This window comes from Ciconia boyciana, chromosome 2 (genome assembly GCF_034638445.1).
Source record: "Ciconia boyciana chromosome 2, ASM3463844v1, whole genome shotgun sequence".
NCBI lineage: Eukaryota > Metazoa > Chordata > Aves > Ciconiiformes > Ciconiidae > Ciconia > Ciconia boyciana.
In genome coordinates this window covers 123,801,258-123,827,307 of record NC_132935.1, presented here as the reverse complement: position 1 = coordinate 123,827,307, position 26,050 = coordinate 123,801,258, and the positions used below count along the sequence as shown (strand labels likewise).

The 26,050-nt window shown below is 38.0% G+C and overlaps 1 protein-coding gene across 8 annotated transcripts in view; it reads left to right on the top strand.

Annotated features, from left to right (window-relative positions):
* The window catches only part of RBMS3 (RNA binding motif single stranded interacting protein 3), a 722,164-nt gene that overhangs the window by 609,456 nt on the left and 86,658 nt on the right, over positions 1-26,050 (top strand). For all 8 annotated transcript variants that reach the window (XM_072853929.1, XM_072853928.1, XM_072853930.1 and 5 more), the window contains one exon: positions 23,495-23,601. In XM_072853929.1, the coding sequence (XP_072710030.1) occupies positions 23,495-23,601 (107 nt within the window). The remainder of the gene's footprint in view (positions 1-23,494; positions 23,602-26,050) is intronic.

Here is a 26,050-nt window from a genome sequence, read left to right as displayed (position 1 = left end):
AGCAAGCAGCCAACAAACTCAGATTTTCTTAATCAGAATCACTAACTTCCATATGTAAAGCACTATTGCCTACTTTTTTAGCTGATTTTATGATTTAACTGTCCTTTTTTTCTTTTCTACCTATTTTTAACATGATCAGTATATTATAGTAAGTATATTGCTCTCTTTATAGTGTTGACAGCCAGAAAGATTAGAAAAGATCAAATCTCACTCCATTTTGGTAAGCGCCTCTATGAGTAGCAATTCTAATCTTCAGGCTCAAGAGACTGAATATAGTCACCAGAAGCTGAATGTAGAAGCTTACATTCCACCACATCACCTGGTCTGCTCTCACAGTTAACAAAGAAATAGGTATTTTGAATTCGTGTTTCAGCTTGTCCTAAAGTTGTTTATATGTCTGAAGTCATAAGTCTGCTCTTTTATTTCTCAATTGATTATAGAGGAATATCAGGAGGACCAGCTCGCATGTAGAGGTCTGTAATGCCCACATCTGTTTTAAGATGAAACAAATCCTCCACAAAAGTAGAAGTTCAGTACCATGAGGGGATCTTGCTTAGTAACCATAGAGCTGATGTCAAAGGGAATCTTCATTCTTGGTGTGGTACCACCATTTGCTCCATGTATGCTTAGTTCCTTCTGCTGCATTTTCCCTGTCTCCGCAGAGAGGACATCTACCCAAAGCAGGGTTTTCACCCAGCGAGTGTGTATATAAACTTTATAGGAAACATGATATTACTAGTTGCAAAATATAACAGTTGTCCCTAGTGAAACCTGCTTAGTTTGTTTTATTCAGACAGACTCCGGCAGAAGCAGGTAGCCATCATCTCTGTAGCATTAGGTGTTCCTTAGAGAAATCATCCTGAGAAGCCTCCTCCATGCACTCTACTTCATAGAAAAAGAACTCATTGATTGTACCTACGGTAAGTATTGGGCTGGTGGTCTAAGTGTGTTTTTCTTCAACAAAAATTTGGTTCTGATCGCACAGCACATGGGGAACAGCAGCATTGGTTTTGCCAGGTCTCTTAAAAAGTGGTTTGGAAAGGTGCTAACCCATCAGTGAGAGAGAAAAGTAACTTGTTCAATGTTAAAGCTAAATGCGAAATGCAGTAGAATATGAGAAATTACTCGAACTGCGGATGGCATGGCACAATCTTTTATTATGGGCTTAGCTGTAATGACTCTCTCTTACAGTTCATTTTGGCAGAGAGATGAGACTCCCCCATTTCCTCCTTCAGAAAGCCAGTGTGCAGATGAGCACGCTGAGCATGGTCTAGTATCGCAAGTTATAATAAAATATGCGATAACACAGCAGGCTTGGCTTGAGGTTGGTAGTTTTTCAGCAATAGACATTATTTACTTTGTGCAGTGAACACAAAAACCTTGGACCGAGTTGTAATGTAGCACTGTGGTAATAGTGATTGATTCACCAGATGTTGTACTGTAGGTAGTGCCTGTTACCAGTATCCGATCGATAAGTACTGGGTTAGCACACTTACAGAAGGTGGAGTAAACAGTAAGGAATATCCAGGGTTATTATTACATAGGCAAGTTTTCTTTTATTTAAGTAGAAAACCAAAAAAGTATTTAGCAGCATGGCTTAAAATGCAAAAGACAAGAGCAGGTATCAGCCTTCTTTTTGAAGAAACTGATTTTTTGAGGTAGTAACAGATAAAACAATACATTAAATGTACGGGCTTCAGAGAAATATGGATCTAGCCCAGCCTCATCGTTCTATCACAGTTCCCAAATGTATGCTACAAGCAGAAATAAACACCTAGGCAGAATTTCTTGGTGTTGATATCTTTGCAAATTTAGCAGTCGTGCTGCAGTGTGGTAAGATGTGTCAATTTAGAGGAGTTAACAAAAAAAGAGCAAGAAATGTTTATATGGAATATGTGTTATTTTCAATTCATTTATGTGCAAATGTGCTATTCAAAGGCTGTATGCATTTCTCATTATATTATATTGTCTCCCTAATTTAGATTGTACTCTTTGTGGCATAGATATTATCCTGGTATTTTCCAAGGCAGTACGCACGCACTGCTAGCACCACTTCTACTTCTGGTAATAATTGAATAATCACCTACTAAGTCTTTTCTTATTTCTGTGATTCTTACTATACAGATGTGACACAATTAGTAGTTGACTGTTGAACCATTCTGAATGTTGGTGGTGTTAGGATATATGGACGTGGGATTTAAGTCCTCGAACATGTGTACAATACTTTGCTTTTGTTGTTTCCAGAGAAACACAGAGAATGGCAGACAGTTCTTTGTTCAAGTTTAATGTTAGAGTTAGTTCCAAAGTGCCAAAAAATGGAAATGCCATTCTGTGAAATGTTTCATAAGTTAAGAATTTTGTTTCTTAAGGTGGGTTAAAACACAATTTCAGTGTTTTCATATCCAAGAAACTCTAAAGCACAATATATGTCAGATACATAAACATGAAATGTTTTAATAAAAACACTGAGAATAACTAAAAAAAATCTCTTAGGTGAAAATGGTGAGAAAAAGGACTTGCAAAGAAAATGTCAACAACAGCTATGCTGAACTTCAGCTTCTTTGATCCAATTCTCATTTTGTCACTCAAAGCAGGAGAAGTTGGAGTCAAAGTTAGATATCTCTAGACAAGGGCACACGTTACAGAACTCAGAAAGAGCTGACAACCTCTAAAACAAGTGCTGATTTTTTCCCATTTAAAATTGAGAAGGAAACTTAAGTTGAAATAACAAAGAAAACTGAGAACAAGGACAGAAAATTTGAAAACAAACAGAAAACTTGGAACCAGACAAAAGTACAGTATTTTATTTTATTCCCAAGTATTTATTTTTCTGTCCAAAGTGATGCGATTTCATAGCATTTCTCTCCTGATTGAAAATCGCAGAAAGTTCCTGCATATGATCAAGCAGTGAAACCTCAGGTATTTCAATGGTCCTGAACATGAGTTTGAACTAATGTTCATTTGAGCTGTAATACTTTTTTCTTGGTCCATCTCCACTGTAAAATGTGCAGTCTTTTTCTGTGTTGTATGTATCTGCAATGCAGAAGCATCTGTAAGTCCCCATCACAGTTCTCCTGGTCCATCTTTAAAACTCTATTTGCGATGACACTACCAGAAAATTGACATGAGTTATATTATTTGTGCATAAAGAACAGTGCCAGATATTGTCTTGTGTTTCTGTTGTTTCTTGTTTCATACTTCAGTAGTAAATGGTTTGTTCATTGCTTGTAGGGAACCTAATACAATAGACTCCCTTGTGTTCCAGTAATTCAAACCCATAATAATGGTGAGGGTGATGATAGGATGTTCAGCCCAGTATGCCACAGTATTATAGGAATAAAATGGTCCATTTATGCCTTTAGGGGGGTTTTTTGTTTGTTTGTTTGTTTGTTTTTTGGGGTGGTGTCTTTGCATTATTCTTTAAGTGGAATCATAGGGTTATTGAAACATGAAGCTATTTTTAGTCAAGAGTTTTGCTTTTGATTTATTGAGTGCTGTTAGACTCAAGTCAACCAATTAGGTAGTCAAGAAATAAGTGTGATGGAAAATAAGATGTCACCAAATACAGAGTCATTCAGTGCAGTAGGGAAAACTGGATTGGTAGGAAATTGGATCAGAAGGAGTTTACCAAATGAGAGCTCATATGAAATGTGCTAGAGCACAAGGCTGTAAGGATGAAGGACCATTTTGTTAACTTGCCATGTGATAAAGTACTGAAGATCCCAGAATCTTCAAATACCCCACTCAGGAGAACTGGAGGAGGGAGTCAGCAGAGAGTATTGAGCTGAATATTTTAAATTTTTGTTTTATGCTTTGAGTTTTGTAACATACGCGTTTTCGTGGTACTCCCAAAATGGGAACTTTTATTGGATCTAGCTCTGCATGTATGTTCTGGCTATATCTAAAATGAACTATGCACATTTCAGACAGCATGTGCTTTGGAAATGAAACCAGTACTGGCAAATATCCTAAACTGTATTCTTGATTCCTTGCTTATTCTCAGTCCTGCATTTGCATGCTTACTAAACAAGGAAGAAAAAATTGAAATGGCAACTGTTTGAAAGGAGGAGTAGTGAAACTGTTGTACAGGTTACCTTACACACACTTTATTTTTGAAATACAAATCGTAAGAGGAGTAGCAGATGCCATTATGTAAATTCATACTTCTAACAGTGATTTCAACCAAGTAAAGAAAATATAGTCAGAGTTGTGCTTGGTGGATTTGCATAATTGCATGTCTGAAAGACTTAAGTAGTAATAACCATTGTTAAATTACTTTGTGATATGATTTTTTAAAATTCAAACTAAAGTTTCAACAACTAGTAATTGAAGGGAATTAACTAGGCATGACTATTAAAAACAAACACAACCTATTGTCAATCTGATCTTAACATGGAAATCATATGATTTTCCTTGTTTAGCTTTGCTGGCTTCTCACTTGTTGACCTTGTCTTATTTAGTTACTGGGGCCAATGTTCACGTGTTCATATTGATCTCCAGAAAAGCCACATAAACTCTGATATGAAGATCTGATGAGATCCACTTTCAGAAAATAATCTTAACCACGTGTTGTGATGGGATTGGAAATGGAGATTGCATTGTAGTGATTTTACAGCACGGTTGCTATTAGCGAACTGAATAAAACCATGGGACTCTCTCGTATACACTGAGTGGGAACACTTCGTGTCATGTGATAGTCCTGTACATCTGAACATATATTTTATTCAGTATGCTACCTTAATTTTTAAGTGACTGGGAAGACTGCAGAAAAACAGAAGGTAGGTTTAGAGGAAGGAGCATGCATGGTGTCACCATGCCTGAATCATCTGTCAGATGCCTGGCACAGTAAATTGGAACACCCTCCCCTGGGGTAGACCCTATGTCATTTTCCTGGTTTTGTTTATTACAATAATGCAAGAGAGGCAAATACTGAGAATGTTTCTACTGGTGGGTCATTGAGATCCTTGTCATGAAAGTCCATTCATATAAATGAATGCAGTCCACTGCAAATGATAGTGTTCAGATAGGTCAGACACCATAGCAATTGCATTATGTACGAGGAAGCCTTACGGACAAATAAATCTCCTGCATGTCATATGCTAACAAAGATAGCAGATGTTGGATTTGGAAAAGAGAGGACCAAGAGGCAGAAGATTAATAATGGAAAAAAACAGCTGGATAAATTTTAAGCTACTTGAAAAACACATTTGGAGCAGGATTTTCTTTTCTTTCTCAAAATTTTTTCATGCAAAATCTTTAGTTTTCTTTCTGACAGGAGTTTTCTTTTTCTGAGTATAACTTGCATCAGTATAGAATGGTCCACACAGACAGTAGAGAAGGAGATCTGTAGCCATCCCAGCATGTGGCAAAAATTTGCTTTTTGAGAGCTGGATTCCTTCAGAACCTCAGATCGCAAAAGCAGGAACTGTGAGAGTGCATGTGAGTGCATGCAGAAGGGGGGAAATCATTGCATATCCTCTTACCAGCATTTATTATTTTTAAAAGATGAGTGGCTAAAGGTAGAGCAGAAGGTGGCAAACCTTGTAGAACAAAAAGTGCCATGTTGAGATGGGCGCTCTGCATGGTTCTAAGTAATTATTCCCATCACGTAGCATAGGTGATTATGAAATATCCTGGGCAGACATGCCAATTGAGTTAAACCCATTAACGATGAATCTTGCAAGAATCCCTACAGCTTCCCATCACTCAATATCAGGCATTAAGATTGAATATAGGCATCAACATAGAAGATTACAGTCTCTGTAGAACCGACACCGGAGAACGGAGACAGGCAAGTCATCATCAGGCACAGAATTCTTCTGCTCAGAATAATTGCCTATTTGCTCTGCATTCCAGCTCTATTCCTTGGGCTTAGATCTCCTGCACATCTAGTTAGAACTTGCAGAATTAATATCAGGTTTCCTGTCACCTCACTCATTACTTTTGTCAGGGGAATTCAAGGAGGAAAGTCAAAAACATGTTTTTTAGAGGCTATTTCTTAAGGACTTCTCTTTTTTCTTTTTTGTTTAAATAGAAACCTGTCTGTTAGCATGTCAGGTTATTTCTTTAGGCTACACTGGAAAGGACATCTGAATAAATTGCGATTGTACAATACAAGTATTGTTGCTTGGAGATCATTATTGCATTATCCTTTCTACCCACAGCCACACCTTCAACAAAAAGAGACTTTAGAACAGAAAAAATAGGTTGAATAGCAGATTAGATGTGTTCGAATAGCAGATTGGATGTGTTCTCTTTAGAATTCTCTTTCAGAAGACTTCTGTTCTGAGTCTTAGAGCATGGGAGCAATGCTTTGAATAACATAGCAATACAAAAACATGCTTAATTTGTTTAATGTAGTGCTAGGAAATCTCGATGGGCCTTTATGTAAAGAATGATGGTATACAGGTGGCATACTGAGAATCTTCACTGGAAAAAAAAAATTATGTCTTGCTCCTAGTCGTGTATGATTGTGTCAAATTAAAAAAAAGGGCAATGATCCTTTAAACTTCAAAGTCGTTTTCTTTAGAAAACTGATCTGCATTTTCATGCATTTATGAATAGAGTGGTGCATGGACATAGAGTGCCATAACACCAATAATCACATGGTCCCACTGACTTCAATGGATTTATACTGGCTGAGGAAGACCAAAAAAAGCAGTTTAATTCTTTATGCAGAGGAAATTTGAGTAAATGAATACAATCCCAAAGATACACTCAGAAAAACTGCTACTACAACCTGCTTTGTTCCAAAGAGTGTAAGTGCTGTTATGGAAAATAAATTACTGGACTTTGTTAATCACTGCCACTGAAATTAGTGAGTGTACTGGAATACTTGCTTACTACTTTTCTTCCCTTAACATTGAGATTTTTTTCATTGTTTTATGCACACTTATATGTCCTTCAAGTTCTAGCCATTATTTCCTCTCTCTGTGTTACAAAAATGTAAAGGATGTAATTTTCATTTCTTAATTATTATCTCCATGATCTGCCTAATCATTAATTAGCTAATAAATCCTTGCAATAGAGTAACAATGACAGCCAGTATTCGACAGAAAAATGTATGTATTCTTATGCTGAACTGTCTTCTTTTGTCCTCACTCAGCTGTTTTCATGTGGCAAACTTTTTTTAAAGGTTCACATACACAAAATAATTATTAGTTTCCAGCATAATTTTGGAACCATCTTGGAGAGAGTGTGTGTGAAGCAGTTCAACATGAAAGAGAAAAGTTAAAAATATGGGTTGATTTCTCTTCTCTGCTATCATTGATCATAGAATCATAGAATGGTTTGGGTTGGAAGATCTTGGCTTTGTTGTTGTTTTAAAATATCATTCTGTATGTTATTAAAGTGAGGGAGCTTCAGATCACGCAAAATATTTTCTGGAAAATAGATTTTATATCAGAATTGGAAATGAAATGAAAAGTAATGAGAAAAGAAATTAGGTTAAAAGGCCGGAAAACCCATTAGAAACTGTATGTTTATGTATTATCTAGCAAATCAAATGTCAGGGGAAGACATTTGTGAAATAATTATCCATCATTTAAAACAAAAAGGAAGCAAACAACAGAAGCCTACATTTTTATATTTCAGGGGCTAAATCTGGGCTGCTAAATCCATCAATAAAGCAGTTACATGGCATTATTCTGATTTTAAGAGATGTCGAACAGTCACAGCTTCCATCGTGGTCACACTGTCAGCAGCTTTGCTGGAAAACTTCACTCCCCAGACATCATTTTCTGTTCAGAGGTAGCAAATTGTTGTTGAAGTGAGGGGTTTCACTTCACACATGGAGGAGAGGAGAGCATTGAAATAATCTTCACCAGAGTTGTCAGAGCCATAGTATGCAAGCTGAACAATGTTGAGAGTAAATGTGGAGCGAGACCTGGGGATGGACGTAGGCCTTGCCAACAGGAAACTGGGCTTTACAAAAAGAGAATATTGATTGTGAAGCAGCAAGGCAATAAATATAGGGAAGAAAATGACTGTTCTGTTTTCCCTTCAAGTATCTCTTGTGCAGGCATTCAGATTTGTGCATGCTATTCTCTAAGGCCTCAGTGTCTTGAACTGCCTCTTTCCTTGTGCCTAAGACTGTTCGACATAGGGACGTGGTAGGAAAATCTCAGAGGTTTGCAAAGGTAGGTAAATTTTGGATAATCAACTGTACTTTGCTGTTCTTGAAATCAGGCTGCAAAACCTCTTGAAAGCAAACAGGGACAAGTCTATATTTAGCTAAATTAAATTTTGTTAAGTACAGACTTATTTCTGTATGTCTTCGCAATAGCATCAACTTTGGCTTTATATGAAGATGACAGGGATGTGAGCACAACCTATTAGGTGACGTTGCCCTCTAGGGATATAGGAGTGTGAGTTTGGAATAGCTAAATATTACAATAAATAATACAAGTTTGTTTGAAGCTTTAGAGAGCTGCACTTTGTTCTGATGTTCTGTATTTGATAACTTTCCATAGATACCTGGTAACATGCACATATATAGATATGTGTGTATATGTGTTATGTGCAGAGACACAAACACACACAGAGAAATGTATATATGTACACCTATAATGGCATCCAATCCTTATTATCATTACAAGCTCAATTTTCATGGGCACTGTAGATCGAGCTGTCTTCTGATGAAGCATTTCAGTGTGTTGATGGTGGCATTGCAAACTTGGATTGGTGAAAGAGATCTTCCCTCAAATAGAGTGCAGTGGGAAATGAGGCTGAGAAAATAGGGCACCTAGGCAGAGCTCTTTGAGGAGGGTTATCTTGTGAATACATACTGCACAAGAACTCAGGAGATCTGTACTCAGTGACTCTGTGACACTGGACAACTTGCATTATCCCGGTGCCGCAGCTCATCTCTTTGTGAAACAAAGAAAATACTTCACTACCTACTGGGAGAATGAATTAATTAGTGCTTGTGAGGTGTTTGCAAACAAAGTCTGTGATAAGCACCAGAAAAAAACCCAACCCTTATTAAGTATACAAAAAGTGGCAGCAGAAGTTACCTTGAAGGAGCATGGCATGACACAGCTTGAGAACTACATAAGCATGCTTGTACCCTAATCCTGCAACAATAGTACATGTTGCATAATGTAAATATGAATAGTTCAGTTAGTTTTAAGAAGACTCTCCTACAATGGCATTATAAAGCAGGAATAAGAGATACAGGATTAAACCTCGAATAACTCTGTGTTCATTTTATATGTTCTGTAAACACAGTAAAAACTGATCATAAAAGCAAGTTTGGTCCAAGCTGACCATTTCAAATAACTATATTTTTCTTCTAGTATTGTAAAGCAAGTCTTCCTGGTACAATCGTGCTATATTATTCTGGTTTGGCACAAAGGCACACTCAAGCAAGAGCTTTTGCCCAAATGCATTTTCATCTTTGCTTATCCAGGGGCAAAAGCAGCCTGGTGTGAACAGGCTGGGCTGAGCCCTGGCTCACCATGATTGCATCTGATGTCACATGTGCTTGTATTTCTGTCCAGGAAATACATTCTGTCCAGGCTAGTTAAAAACCCAATGCACATACCATGTAGCCGACCAGTAAGTTTCCAGGAAATCTCATATGACTCTGTCCCACTGAATGCACAATTTTTTAATAGATGCACATTAATTATATGGCGCATGTCCAAGTAGTCCAGTTCGCTGGGCACCTCAGACAGAGGTGGAGACAAAGAATCTTACATTTTTCATCTCTGGCTCCACCAGCAAGTCCATGCTGGCCTATTCAATAAAGCTTCCTCCAGCCTTGGCATGGAGTCTTAGTATCACTAGTTATCTCCAGTATTAGAAGTTCTTCCTTCTCAATTCAGAGCTGAGTTTTAGAGCCTGAGGCTCTGTCCTCCGCACTGGTAACAGCCCAAGAAGTGGAACTGTACTCATAAGAATAACAAATGGCAGGATTTTTATTCATTTTTTGTGGCTCCTTTTAGGATCAACAATCAGCTAGGATCCTGATTCTGAATAAAATCTAGGTTTTCATTATTCCCCTCCTCAACCTGCTATTAAAGCTGTAAATAAACCACTTCCTACCATGTTTTAGAGTTATAATCAAGTCTCGTAAGGAAGTACAGTATTCTTCTGTTGTGTTAATCGTGTAGCATTAATACTGACATCCATGTGTTGTGGTTCATTATCTGGAGATTTTATTTGTGTACAGATCCTAGCTGAAGTATTTAGAGAACATTTAAAAATTTGGGTAGTATTAATGATTTTGTTACTCAGTCTTTACTTTACCCTTCATTTAAACTTCATCGTTCCTCTTCTGACCATCCTCAGGACTGTGGGATTTTTCTTCCATCTCTGGATCTGTACCAGAAAATGTCCTAGAAAAGGTTTTCTCCCTCACACTGTTTGTCTCTCACCAGGTTTTCTGTTTGTCTCTCACCAGGTTGCAAAGTTCAGTACTGAGCTGGCCTTCTCATGGGAGGAGAAAGCCATGAGGTCTCTGCTAGGCCTGCCACATTCCTCAAAGTCGGAAAGTTGTTGCCCTTTAATTCTTACTCTACTGTGTTGTCTTCAAGTTTTATTAGCAACGTGGAGTAGACTTTGTTCTCTGTCTCCAGGGAAATACTACATTGTAAGCACTAAAGCTGGCAAAAAAAAAAAAAAAAAAAGAAAGAAAGGAAACTGAGAGCCAGATTAGCATCTCTGTTAACAGCAGAGTGAAAAATATGATCACATTTGCAATGGACTCTTATTAAGCTGGTGGAAATTGCAACCCAGAGGTCATACACTTAGTCACTGGCAGCAGAATGTTGTCACTCCCTGCTGGCTGATTCATGAAATCATTTGCTCTGAAGAAAATTGCTGCTTCACATCAGCTGGAGACAGCTTTTGTCAAGGCAGACTCTGATACTGCTGTTTGGTTGTAATCATGCTTTGAATAGCCTTGCACACAGATTCATCATGTCAGCGTGGCTGCATCCACATGCCTGCAAACCAAGGAAGGATCCCACCCAAATGGGGACAAAACCTTAAAGAGTGGTTGGATTTTGGTGTCAGAGGCTATTACTGTTTCTCATAATGTAATTTAGCTGGAAGAGAGATCCTTGCTTTTTCATCTTTCATGTAGTCATCTCTAATTTTATCTCCTGTGGCACATAAGTGTTGGATCATCTATAGAGTTTTGAGATAAGCTTTTAAACCAACTTTAATAACAGAGCCTTGGTATTTTTGTGTAGAGGAGACTCTACAGTCTCCTTAGTTTCATTCATGTTTTGATGCCATACAATTATTGAGACCATCTGCAGTCTTAGTGGGTTCCTCATAGTGCAACAGAACAGGTCTTCAGTCTCTGTTTTCAGACAAAACCACGATTTTTATAAACTTCTGTCATTCTGTTTGCTATAGGCAGTGACATTTAGCCCATCCATTTGCTTTTTCAGTTAGAGTATTTTCTTGCTGCAGTCTTTATACTTGTGAAAGCCTCTGTTGTAATCCAGAAATGGATAAGGACATGAGTTGCATTTGCTCTTGTATGAAGCTAGAACATTTTCAAGGGCAATCCAGAAGTATTCCTCTCCCTACTTTTCCTGGTTTTCCCTTCATTTTCTTAAGGTGTTTTTCTTTGCCTATTTCTATAACTTTTTTTTCTTTTTCACCTATTCTTCCTTGTTGTGCTTGGCTCGCTCCTGTTCTTATTATTCTGGTATTTTTAACTGAAAGAATACAGGATTGATTTTTACTTTTCCAAGCTTAGCATTGAAATCACATTCCTTTCATAATTTTTGAACCCATGGCAGAGCAGGATCTGGCATGACCTTCATACGACCTCTGAGACATGTATTACACAGAGTTAAAGAAGATTAGGCTATCACTCAGTCTCTAATATGTAAGTTTGCTTCCTTCTCTACCCTCAGCTGAGAGCTCTGCACTTGAAAATTTCAGAAGGGTTTAGTGTTATCTATTTAATATTCTAGGATATTGTCTCAGATGGTAATAAAGGAGTTTTAAGCTGCAAGGGTTAGAATTTTCCTTGTGTCATAGCATATTAGGTTTAGTGTTGGTATCATCAACACATTTTGAAAAGAGCTAAGAAGTATGAGTAAGATCTTCCATTCTCTTGGGAAAAGATTATAATTTCACTTTTTTGTCTTTCCCTTGGATAAAGTATTGTCATAAAGAGGTGACTTAGTGGAAAATTCCCAGTGAAAACACTGTGCAGTTTTCTGTCATGGAAATCACAGGTACAATTGTGCCTTGAAGGCAGAGCCTTACTTTAAGCTGGCGCAAAGCCTCATGTCCTGGCAGGAGCTCCAGGAGGTGGTATGCTTCAAGGGCTTGTTGCCTTCTTTCCCTTCAAGGAAATGGAGTCACGGAGCAATTTTTTTCCCAAGACCCTTTCTTCCTTTCTCGGCTCATACATGCCAGTGCCACATTTGCTTCCCACCTGCAGGCACGTGGCAGGGGGAGCAGTGACGTTCAGTTCAGTAGCACCCAGAAAAGCCTGTCTTGCAGACTCGGGGCTTGGAAGTTGCCATAAGGAGCAGCCGATGCACCGAACTGGATCTGCAGGGGGTTTTGGTGTGTCCCGTGGCACTGCGCAGTGGCAGTCCATGTTCTGAGCTGCTACTCGCCCCTTTTGCCAGGGAAAAAAAGGGAAGAGGTATCAGTGTCCTTACTTATATGTTGTTTATGAAGCTTTCCCTCCCTCCCTTTGGGCTTGTTTATAGGAGAAGATCGTAGGGCATGCGGTGAGGTTTTGTGATACACAGTAATTATCCTGTCCAAGGTGTTTAGTGTGATTTGGATATTCTCTACCACAGTGAAATGAACTCCTGCCTTTAAGAATCAGTCAGTCACCATTTCGTAAATGCTTTCTGCTGTGTAACCTATATCCGGCCACGGTTCTGACACAGTCATGGTCAAATCCACTTTTTGAAGGTGTTCCTGCATTTAAGTGAGGAAGTTGGCGATGCTGTGTGTTAGCTTCTAGCAAACTCCCTCATTTCAGGGCATACACATTATGTCTTCCAGTGAATGCAGAAGAATAAAATGAAAGAAGGGCAATAACAATAAAAAGAATTTTCCCTTCAGCTTTTCCTTCTTTCTCACAGTAGTGGCAAAATTATATTGCTCAGCTATGTTTTAGATTATAAGTGATTGGAGTTTTTGCTGCTGCACCCAGTAGTCGTTGTTGGAATGTGTGTTAATTAGAACTGATTTAAATAAAAAGGATTTTCATCAGGCAGTCTGAGGAAAAAAAAATCTGAATATTTCTGAATATTTTTAAACTGTTGAACAGATTGATAGCTGGTTAAAAATTGGGTTTATTTTTTCATTTACACAGGAATATTTCATGCATCCACACTAATCAGTGCTTCTAGGAATATGCTGTTTCAGCTCTGATATCAAGAAGGTCATGTTACTGCTTTGACCATGCACAGGGCATCTTTACCCAAACCAAATCTTTTTTCCCGTTGTAAGAATTTTCTACTGCTACTTTTTAACAGGCTATGAGTAGAGCTGCAAATAATGTTAGCATTATATATATGGCCACTTTTTTATTGCAGTGACCATTCACAGAGACACAACAGATGTGTCTTTCCCCACAATCAGTAAACAAAATGTAGTATTTAAACATGTACTTCTGAATTAAATAAGCTAATGGTCATAACTGAAGCATTTTTTCCTCAGGCAGTTTAACACTGGATTGCATAAGCTCTTCTGGACATTAATGGTATACATATGTTGGAGTGTGAGCAGTGAATGCCAAGACTGAACCTTAATTAGTCAAAAATAAATGTCTGTGTACAGCAATTATCATTATGCTGGTGGAAAGAAATCATTGTATTGACATAAGACATTTGGCCAGGTTTCCTTGTTTATAGTGAAAACATATGTTTGAAAAGAATTTTCCTTTCTCCGTAGTGTTAGTTCTAGCAGTGTCACACAGACAGGGAATGATATGATGGTAATGGTCTGGTTTATCTAAATAAATACTAGATAAAAATAATAAATAACTGAATAAAATTAAATTTAAAATAAATAAATTCAATACTAAATAATAAATACTTAAACAGCTACATAAAATAACCTTGTATTAGCAGAGCCAGAATTAATTATTTGTACTGCATAAATTCCAATCATTTTGTCTCTGGACTGTCAGTACAACTAAGTTTTTCTTAGTGGGATAATAGCAATGTCTCTGTGATCAATAACATCAGTTTATGAGAATAGTAAAAATAGATTTTAGAGCAGAAACGCAGAGCTATTGTTTTGAGAAGCAGCTTTGGATAAAAGCTTTGCATTTGCTCTTTTCTCCCGAGACTACTAAAGGGAACACTAAAAAGTAAAATGGGTGACCACAGAAGCAAGTAGGGTCACCCATTACCAGGGATTCATTTTATTTCCATTAGAGGGGAACTAGAAAGCATCTCACACTATTTGTACCTGATTTTCCATTATAAATTACGGTACATGAGATCATTTAAAAATCGCTGAGCGTTTCAGATGAAGCTGACGCTGTTGCTGTTCCTTAATAATTGAACAGTAAGAAATACAAGATCTCCATTTTCATCCAAACAAAATAACTTCTGAGATTATGGGAGAGGGCAAAAAGGTATATGAAATACAATCTTCCTAAAAGCTCGTAGGGCAGTCTCAGAGGGGATTTAAAGAGTGGGTTTGGGTTCACATTTAGAGGATGAGGTTTTTTCAGTCGACTTCTACCCGCAGATTGGAGTCCTGGGACCACACACTCAGCTGGTGTACGTTGGTACAGGAGCATTCAAGTGGTACACCAGTATGAAGTAAATGCACTAAAGTCAGGGTGCTACTTGTTTAAAACCATGATCCAACTCAGAACTGTCCTCTAGCTCACTGCTGCAAGATATGAACTTTCAGCTTTAATGCTTATCTGGGATGAGAGGCAACTCAGTGAGACAGCAGAACCTCACTGTAGTTTTTTGCTGAAAACTAGTTCCTAATGACAGGCTAGCATTTGTCTTGACTTTCTGTACATGTTGTTACTAATGTGTCGGGATTGCAGCTTTCAGTTTAAAGACCCAATGAAACACTAGTACCTGTAATTTCTGAGTGGTGGCACTGAAAGAAAAATGCTGGGAGAGAGAACAAAGTTCGTAAGAGAGACTCCAGCATAACTGCTGACATATTTCCTTCCAGTTCAAGTCATAAGCTAGGAGCCATTGAAGGTATTGAAAGTGTTCTCATCAGCTTCACTGCATCTTGGGATCTTGGGTTGGATATTATTCACCTGATCCCTCCTAGTTCCTTGTCACACATGGCAGAAACGGGTGCCTGTGTGGCAAGTCATGATCTAGGCATTCACAATGAAAAACAGTAAAATGTTTTAAAATGCTTTCAGGAATATTTTTTTAAGTTTGGCATTTTTTTTCATTTCACTTGAAGGAATCAGCTCCTGCCCAAACATGTGTAGTACAATAAGCCTCTGCAGCAGTAACTGTACAAGAAGCCAATGGCATAAAAATGGTAAAAACAACCTTTTTTTTTTTTTTAATAAATCATAGAAGTCAGAATCCCAGATAGTAATTAGCATTTGCAAAATCTATAAAAAAACATAACAATATATATTTTTTGTTGTTCTTTGAAAACTGTTCACACTTGTCAGCTATTGTCAACGGGGAGAGACTCTTGATAGGGGACCATTGCATTATCATATCCGTATTCTACTAATTACTTGCATAGTTTCCAGAAAGACTATGTAGGCTCTTCTTTCTTTTTGCTTAGTTACTCTGGCATGAGAGAAATATAGGGGAGCTGGGGCACATAAGTGCCACAAGAAAATTGTTCAAGCATGGAAAGGTGGGGTGGTTTCTTAAACATTCACTTTTTAACAGTGCTGATTGAGCAAGTGTGGGGCTTTGCTCATTTAACAAAATAACATTTTATATCTACTTGTTTCAATATTTGTTTCTTATCTATCTCACAGATAATATGTGAAGTGCCTTGAATGACTCGTAACCAATACTCCTCTTCAAAATATGATACTGTCTCAGTTTTTTGGTACACAGCTGTTCCAGAGAGGCAGGAATCCAAAGGAGTCTATCAAAGTGGTTTTTGCAGGAGGTATTAACCCAGCCAAATTATATGGTTTGTAATTAGAATGGGCACATTAAAACAATGTGCCCCAAATTTCAGTTGGTTATGGGTCCTGTCTGAAAGTCATGGAAAATACAGGTCTAAGCATAGATGCATGAAATTATTTCTGCAAACTGATGCACATACTTAGTTGGCTTGATTGCACAGTCGTTCGATAAAACAACCTCCTCTTTTGTTGTCAAGGCTCTTGGAGAACTTTAAAAACTGCAAAACAAATCACTCCTCAAAGACCCCACTTCCTTTTCATCCGATAGTTTAAGGTTGTGAAGAGCTGTCGTAGCACTGGGCGCAAAGGATGAACTACAGCTGATATTTTTCAGCTTTACACCAGGGACCTCCAATGGGGCAGAACTTTGCTGTATCATCAAGTTGGAGGAAGCTGCTTTCTCTGGCAAAGATCACGGGCCTGACTCTGCTCTTGATCGCAGTTACCTCAAGTTTAAATTTGGCTTCAGCAGAGTGGCTTTGGATTCACTGAGAATCTCTCTCTAAATTCTGTGAGCTCTGATTCAGGCCTTTTGTGTAAAATAAAGGCAGAATCCAACATTAAAGTACAGTGTATTATTTAATTAGTTATTAGTTAATAAAGTTAATTAATGAACTCCTTAATTCTGTTCAGGATTTGCTCCTCATCCATTCATGCTCTCCTATGGAGACCAGCACTAGAGTTGGTGGACAAATTGAGTTTGTTAAAATAAAAATATGCCATTGTGTTACAACATTTCAGCACTGTTTTAATACTGCATTTCAGCTTTGCTATTTTGATTGATTTTATTTAAGTTTCAATACCATATTGAAGCATCTGTTTCTATACGTTATCACCATAAAATAATGTATCAAGTTAATGCTGTCTGTTATAACAGTTTCTCCTTATCAGCAACATTGAAATGGAACATTTTAATAGGCCTGAATCAGGAGCTCTCAATCTGCTCTTCTGTTGAAAACTTAAAAATGAAAATAGTTTTTTAAACAAAAACAAACTGTGAAATGAATGTTGCAGTTTCTCATAGAAAGGAGACTCTAGTTTCTGCTCTGCTCTAACAAATCTTTATGGGGGCTTCTGCAACAATATGATTAAGTATAACTTTTCTATGTAGTAGCTGGAGTGTTGGCATCGATAGCAACAAGATCTGGACCACACTTCACAGTTGGCATGCTGTTTCTCCAACGTATGCGTACGGTTAGCTGTTCTACCTGCTCCAAGTGATTTCTGTTTCACAGAAAAGAAACACTAACTTTATGCTTGACACATTGTTTCTCCTCTGGGATTTATTTTCCTTTTCTAGTATATTCTTGCTCTTTAGAAATAATTATTATACAAAAAGATGAAAGGATTGCTTCCCATTTCTTAAGACAAAGAGGTGTACTAGAGATAATTACTTAAGCTATAATACAGTTTATCAAAAGTAAATCACTTTTTTTTCCTTGCTAGCCAAACAGATGTTTGCTTTTTAATTGTTGCTTTGGGGTAATTTTCCGTTACGTAAAGCCATTTCCCCAATTTCTATAATTATATTGTGAAAGTGGTATGTTGTAGAAACTAAAATGTAATGTTAACTCATTGTTTTGCTTTCATAATCAGCTGTACAAGTCCACTGAATATCATGTAGTTAAATTTAACTGTAAACCTACTGGACAAATATGCTGTATATTGCTTGACCTGTGTAAAAGCACTGGCTCTTGCAAAAACACTGAGCAGCAAGGACTCATTTGAACACGTAATAGTGCGCTTTCATTATACTTCTATGTATACATGTTAGGGTCTGTCCTGTGACATCACATCCAGTATCGTGGACTTCTGGGACAAAATCTATTACTCCACAAAATTATCAACTCTGTCCTTCAGCAAGCCAAGCACTCCATGTGGGATAGAATGATATGTTTATTTACTTCATTACTTACAGTTTCCTTACTCAGCTAACACATTCTCCTTACATGTCCTTTTGTCCTTTCGTGTCACGTACCATCTTTTGTAATTCTTCATCTTCATTTTCCAAGAGCAGAATGGCTATGGTTGTGTTTTCTAATCTTCCTTGAAGCTCGAGTTTTGTTTATTTATGACTTTGGGATGAATAAGTACTGCATGACAGAAGTTTCCTAGAAGCCAGTGGACTCACTAGAGCAGAGAGTCGCTTTGTTGAGGGGGTCCTGAAACTTTTACAGTTCTAAAGCTTACAACAGCAAAATTAATTTTGTAAATAAACTCTGCAGGTTTTGTAAAGACTGTAGTCCTGCTGGGTATATCCATCTGAGCCTGGGTGTGGAAACAGAACCTTAACTTGCTCTGTCCTGCTTTGCCTCTAGAGCTTTTGTGTGTCTCATGTCCCCTTCCGAAATACTGTGTGAGTAAACAGGTCTGCTTACAAAGTGGCTTTGATGTTACTGTAGGATGAAGTTTTTCTTGAAGACTAAAAATGATTGATCTGTGGCAGACAAAGGGGTTGGTTCTTGCATGGATGTTTCAATCAGATATTCTGTGTGATTTGTACATGAAAATGTTATCAAAATACTTAAAATTTGGAAGGAAGGTAAGAAGAAAAACAGTTATCAAAGCTTGATCAGTTTGGATGCTTGGTGTAATTGTAAACTCAGTTATTGCTCTGCTCCTTTTTTACTGTGGAGGAGGATCTGCCAAGGCTGAAAAATAAATTAATCCAACTTTCTCATAAAACCATACTTTGAAAAAGATCATTGACTGTGCACTGACCATTCATTGATATACCAATGACTTTCTCATCATTTTTCTTCACATTAACAAAATGAAGGTTTTTAAAGATCCACATGAATGTTCACAATGCACTTGTTGCTAGGCTGTCTACTGGAAATGTTACTTTCATTTTTGCAGAAGATGAGAAGAAGAGATTAAACTCTTCCTGACATGCTCAAAAATATTCTGTCTTCAAAAATATTCATAGTGAAAGCGGTTAAAATACATAAGTATGTTGTTGTTATTACTTTTTAATATATGTAATTCTTGCCATTGCTGCACAGATGATGCTATGTGACTGAATTGGAAATTGTGGAGGACAAGCTTTCCTCAGTAACTCTTAAGAGAGAAAAAGTTTCCAAGCACCTGAAATAACGAAAAAGATTCACTGAATGCAAATGACAGCTTTCATCTTCCTTTATGAAGCACATGCTCATGAATATATACATTTTTGCATATGTAGAAGCTCAAGTGTATCTGCCTTCCGATGAATGAAAGAATAAGGAAATTATGTATTCAGAACTAGTTAGAAGTTTGCTTTTTTTGTTGAATTCTCCAATTTAATTGAAGTTGCTTTCCTGAGATGGAACATTTCTAAGAGGCTGCCAGATTCGAGAAGGGGGCACTGTTATCCCCGTCTCCTTCCATCTAAAGGTTTTGTCCTATTTTAAATACCAGGGTTGCTTTTGGTGGTACAACAGCCTTTTGGCAGTTCAGTGCTGTCTGTCTGCACAGTGTCCATCTAAAGTAGCGGAGCATGAGAAGCTGATCTCCTAAGGGAGCTCCAACAATATCGACAGGCTTGATTGACATAAAACCAGTCTCTCTCTTTCACCTCCACTGAACTCTTAGAGTAAATTCAGGGCCTGATTGAAGAGAGATAGGGCTTTAGCCATTGACTTCCATGGGAACAGAATTTGAACACTAGCAACCACTGCCCTCTCCTAAAGCAGCCCTGAATATCTTGGCAAATGCTGTTTAGAAGCACTATCAATTTGATCCCGCTTCCTTCTCAGGACTGAAAGCCAAGTTCAGGGCTATTTATGTCTTATTAACTAGAGCAGGCTTTGGATGGGAACTACAGCAAGCATTGAAATCTTCTCCTTGAAAAATGGGTTATGGCTTAATGAACCTTGTTCAGGTTAAAGCCGTTATTTATTCTTGATATTTGTATTTGTTACTGTCAGGTAGAAGTCAAAGAAAGAGCAGTGCCTTCTATCTTGAAGAGTTTATCAGGATGGAATAGCCTGAAATTTGTCTCAAGTGAATCAATTCTCACTTTTCTGACAGGAAAATATCAACAGTAGATTTTCCAGATATGCTTCAAAATACCACACATGCTCAAAACTTTGAGGATGTCAAGAATCATACAAAAAGATGTGCTTATCGGTTCAAAATATGAACATCTACAGATATCCAAATTACATTTTCTATTAAGTCAGCAGTACAAAAGGTGAGGGAAGAGGCAGGGATGCAGGCATTTATTTTCAGTCAGTGTGTTCATGCAGAGGAAAAGGAGAAAAGTTAAAATTCAGTCCATAAATTGAAGAGTGTCTGTCTGGAATGGAAGAAAGCTAAAGCAGAAAAAGTTTAAAAGATTCCCCTTTTTCCTTCCTCCTCTTCTGAAGTATTTGGGGGTAAAATACCCCACTTCTGGAGCAATGCTTTGATATTATTTGCATAATGTTGATATTGTTTGAATAGTTCCTAAATATTTTCTTTTTGGATTGATAACCGTAGTACCTAATTGTGATTTTTTTCTTTTCTGAAGTAAATTTATTATTTTTAAAGCACTTCTGACATTTCATGAAACCATTAAAAAAGAACTCTACTTAGAAATATTTTTGCTGATATAGTGGAATAGGATATGCTCCTTCCAGTATCTTCTGTTGTTATGTATTTGATTAGTAAGAATGATGGTACTAATGTCAAATATTCATGTGTGTCTGATCTTGCAAAGCCTAGAGAACCTTTCTTACAAGGGATTTCAAGAGGGCTGAAGTAAACCAGAGATTTGAGTCCTTCTGTTTACTTAGAGCAACACGTTTGAACTCCTAAGACTCTGTTAACACTCTACCTTATGTCCTCAAAGAAGAAAGATTATTAATTTGATTTCTCTATATTTTGAGGTTGGTTTCCATAGTTGTTTCCAGGTATAAACCATGAAGACCTACACCACTTCAGAGCTAATAAGATAATTTTCTGTCTTGCTGGAAGTAATATCCTGCATGTCTGTGCTTTTCAAAAAAAACCCCAAACAACCCAAAACCATCTTATCTGGACTCTGCCTTCCTGTCAGAACATTTTCTTTTGATCTTTTTGCTTATGTTAATGTTGATCGACACAGATTGACTTTTTCCCCAGAATTCCCCTCAGTTTGCTGTAGAGGAATATAACCTCCCATGCAGAAACTTGCCTGTGAAGGGCATGGCACCGTTGTCCTTTTCCATCTTCTTCCCTGCCTCTTGAAAAGTCTGTACAATGTTTTTCACTTTTTTTCTAGATGCGGGGGGTAAAGTTGTTTGGCAGTTCTGTTCAATCTTAGTCAACTTTAGGAAGCCCCAAGTTAACAAATAAGAGCTTGTCAGATGGTAATGCTGGATATTGGGAAGTCCAGAAAAGCAACAGCTTCCTATTTGTGGTTGGCTAATATATAGAGAGGATGTGTAGTAAACCATATGACTTCCTAGCTTGCTCAACCACATCATAGTATACGGGCTAATACCACATGTGTACATTAGCAGATGATCATGGCATGTGTAACTATCCCACGTGCAGATTGTTTTTGCATGCTCCTCTTAATGGTATCGTATGTTGCTTGATAGTTGTTCAGGGCTTAAAACGAAAAGCTTTTGAAGCTTCAGATGTGACGTTTAATAGGTCTTTCTCTAATGCTGGCTTAGCACCTGCTTCTCCCTCACAGTCACATCAAAGTGAATTGTACGTAACCGCTCTGAAATCATGCAGCATCGCACTGTGGAGTAAAACTGGTGAAAGTGCAGGGCAATCAGCCCTGTAAAATCTCTCCATCTGCAGAAAGAATCTCCACAGCCACCTGGATGCTTCTAAACCTTCATTATTTTAAATTTAAAATGGTTGGCTGAGCATTGCTTCTACCAAAATCTGATACAATAATCGAAGTCAGAGGTGGGGAAGGACCTCTGGGGTCGCACAGTCGAGCTTTCTGCCAATAATGGATTGTTCCCTGCAGTTCAGTTTCTAGTGACCTTGGAAATTACTAGCCTGGTAAATGGTAATGAAAAAACAAAGCTGTTAAAGCTTCAGAAGTAGCCAAAGTGATGCTGTCCCAATGAGAAATTGTGTTTTTGATGTCAGATTCTCTATGTGCATTGCTCCTTGGTTGCAGTTTTGAAGTGGTCACAGTTTTAATCTGCGCTTTCTGACCCACTTTGAGCTGGCTGTAACTAAGAGGTTGGGGGAGGTGAGCTTGTTTTAATATTATATGAACTTATCTCATCCTTTAACCAAATCATTACTTTTATTACAAATAAATAAGTCAGCAACTTAACTAACCCCCTTACTGCAACATTTCCTTCATGTCCCTGCACTTTTATTCTTTCAACATTTCTAGCTTCCCAGAAACAGGAAACGAGGAGAAAAAAACCAGGTTTCTTGCCTTTTTTCCATCAAAAACTCTGGTTAATTAACTAGAGCCTCTACTTTTCATGCTTGGGAACCCAAAAATTCCTGAAAAAGTTCAGATGTGACACATCATTTTTAGATTTCTTTCAGCCAAGCCAATATTGGTTTACTTATCTGTTGATGTCGGCAATAAAGGACAGTCTTGACATACACCTAATGAAGTGGGTAGAATTTGGCCCCGCTTTTAAGAAGGAGGCAGCAAAGGCAAGCTCCCACCGGCAAGCTAATTACAGTTTTGGCTGAAAAAGGTTTAGGAGGCTGTTAAAAGCTGGGTAGATGGGAAAAGATCGCAAGACACAAAGTTCCCTTCCTGTTGTACCCATTTGATGTGTGGTAATTTCTTCACTAGGGGGCCCTATTGTGAGCTGCCTTTTGGGGTGTGCAGCTCTGTGAATAGCCTTTCTTCCCGGGGCTCCGGCCCCCCTGACTATTGTATTCGCACACACGAGATCTCAGTTGGAGAGGAAAGGGGCTTTCTCGGCTGCCAACTTGCTTAAAAGAGGAGTTAAGAGGAAAAGAAAGCTAATTGGACTGTGCTGGGCAAAAGTCTCTATTTTATTCTGTTTATTCAGATTTTTAAAGGATTGGGTGCCGAGAAACACAAAAATAGTGAGAACACTTATTCGTTAAACCGATTCTTGCAAAGTTTTTACAATAAAAACAGAAAGCTGCTTTAGTAAAGCAGTGTTTATCCTTGCACTAATGCTGGTCATGAATACGTGTCTAACTTAGCTGGAACTAATGCCTGACTCTACTATTCCACTACAGCAACTTAACATTCTGCGTAGGCTGATTATTTTTTCAACAATATTTGCTAAATTCTTTTAAGGGATGCCAGTATATATTTTTTGAAGCTTAGTTAGTAAGAACAGCTGCCAGTGGAGTCAAAGCTAAAAGAGGCAAAAAATATCTGCGGAAGGCAAGATTTTACTTCAAAAGATCAGTATTACAAAGCACTACTGTTGCTGGTATAATCACTTTCTTTGGGGGGGATGCTAATATAGACTGGGTTTCTTGTCTTCACAGCCCCCACTGAGCCTTTGCTGTGCAAATTTGCTGATGGAGGGCAAAAGAAGCGCCAGAATCAAAGCAAATACACACAGAATGGAAGGCCGTGGCCCAGAGAAGGAGAGGTAAGTGCCACGCGGCAATTATTTTCCTGGGGTTTGGCAGAAGTCAGCTGCAGACCTGGAGGTCTACCTTTCAGGGCTACGAAGAAATCAGATTGCACACAAAATACAATAGTTTCACGCAGAAAAAGATATATAAGCAGGGGGAGAGGGAGGCTTATAATAATGTGTGGAGTGTAAAGTTACAGGAAAAGAGAATTTCAGAGCTTGGTGTGGAACCGTGCGCAGCCTTGTCCCACCACGAGCGCTCTGTCTGCAGCCAGACCTGAGCCCAGTATTCTCTTACTGGTGTGCCATCAGCACCCGTAGCGTACCTTTTATAAGCCCCAAATCAATTTACACTTAAGCAATTCAACAATGTTATTTCTTCTATATAGTTCCTGGTGATAAAACATCATCAGGAAATAGGTGGGGCTGTTAGAAAAGGGAAAGATGCATTTGCACATCCAAATGTATGGTCCATGTAAAAGTTGCCCAAAAGCTTATCTGAGCTGGGCTCTTCGTTCTGTCCAAGACAAAACAGATTACAGTAGCCTCAGCTCCATCATGTGTACAAAGTTAAAAGAAAATCTAACGGTTGCTTTCTGCTCTGCTGCCAATAGTCTGTTACTGGAGTTTCCTTTCTGTGTACTTGTACATGAAGTGACTCCAAATGTGGGTGAAATAAGAAAGGAATTTATTTGACTCTTCAAGAGTTTGTTTACACTTCTTGAATGTTATTATAGTATAAAGACACTTGAATAAATGAGGTAGATCTGGTCATAGTACCTTCTTATGCATGATTATAGCTATGAAGGCTGAAGGACTTACAAGTATTTCCATCCTAAACAGCTATTCTTTGTGTTTATGGTAGACACTTCAAGGAAAACAAAAAGTATGTTGCTCAATTGTGACCCACTGGAATACAAGGGGTTTTTTTTTTCTTTCTGAGGGTTTTTTTTGGTGGGTTTTGCTATGTTTACTTCAATTTTACAAAGCAAATAAACAAGAAAACTATATGGTATTTCTAAGTTACGTGTTTCTACAGGGTTTCTGCTTTTTTCTAACTACTTGATTTTGCTCGCTAATACTTTTTGGACCATTAGCTTATGACATATATACTCTAGCACAATTGGTGAGCTCCTAAAACAAACAGAAAGGCCTTGTGAAAGCATAGAAATTTCTCCCTCCAGCAAGGTGGTTATTGTGCACTGTTCCAACAGCAATGCTCCAAAGTATTTTTAGCTTTGTGGGCTGAAAGTGCCAGTGTGGCAGCCACATTTGCTACAAGAGATTGCAGAAGTCTCCAAAGGTTCATTGCAGTCTCTTATGTCGTATGTCTCAAAAAATGGAGACGTCTTCCTAGGAGCCATTATGGTTTGTCATGTTAAGGATCTGCTGAGAAACAAGTGCCCAAGAAGTACTTCAAGCGGTAGACTCGGGTCATCATATACAGAGCTTGAAAAACAAGGGTCTATATATAGGACACAATAATAAACCCTCAATAAGGTCAACAATCTATATTTTAAAGACCTCTAAATCCCTGTTTAAATAGTAAATGCCATCATAGCTATTATATCCACTGTTCTATACTTCCTTCAGTTCAAATCAATAAACAAGAGAATATAAAATGAAAGCCAACAAGCCACCATTATGCCTATGGCCTCAGGGCATCATCTTATTACATTGTACTTAGTTTATTTGCTGCTAGTGGAGTGGCTCATACTAAGCTCAGTGACATCCCTGTGACCTAGAGGCAAGGTATGGTTGGTGTGTTTATAGTATCAACATTTAAAAACTAGTTTTCAGTGCTGGGAGACATCATTCCTTATTGTTGTTCACAATCAGCTACAGAGCTGTGGTCATGGTGTAATCTGCAAATGTGGAAAGACTGTAAAGATACAAACTCAGAAATATTTCAGGCTAGGGATGTGCTCTGTTTTCCTAGATTTTCTTAGATTTTTGAGGTTTACTAACATCTGGTTAAGACCTCGCTGCACATTGGATATTTACTACTCAAAGCATCAAAGACAAGAGTGCATGTTCTCTTTTAGGGTCATTCATTTATTGGATTTCTTCCCCACTATTGTTAATTTTCTTATTTCCAATGTAAAATCCTTCTGTGCAATTACTCTCATATTTTATATGCAGTAGGGTTTTCCTAACTCTTTGTCCTTTAATGATCTTACTCTAACCACGATGTACCATTCATTTGTTCTCTGTGTAGCAGCACTTGGGTAACCTTCCTACAATTACTCCTGTCAACTTTAATTTCTTTAAAAAAGAACAGGCAGCGAGTAGTGAGAAATAATTGATATATGACAAGTGTCATAGTTCTGATTACAAATGGGATCTGGAAATATTCCCTGAACCTCTGCTTTTTCTTGGTTTCTTCCCCAAAGAAAAGCATTGAAATAGTGTCCAAGAGATTACTCCCTCAGTATTTCCACCCTGACCAAATCCTGTGGTATCT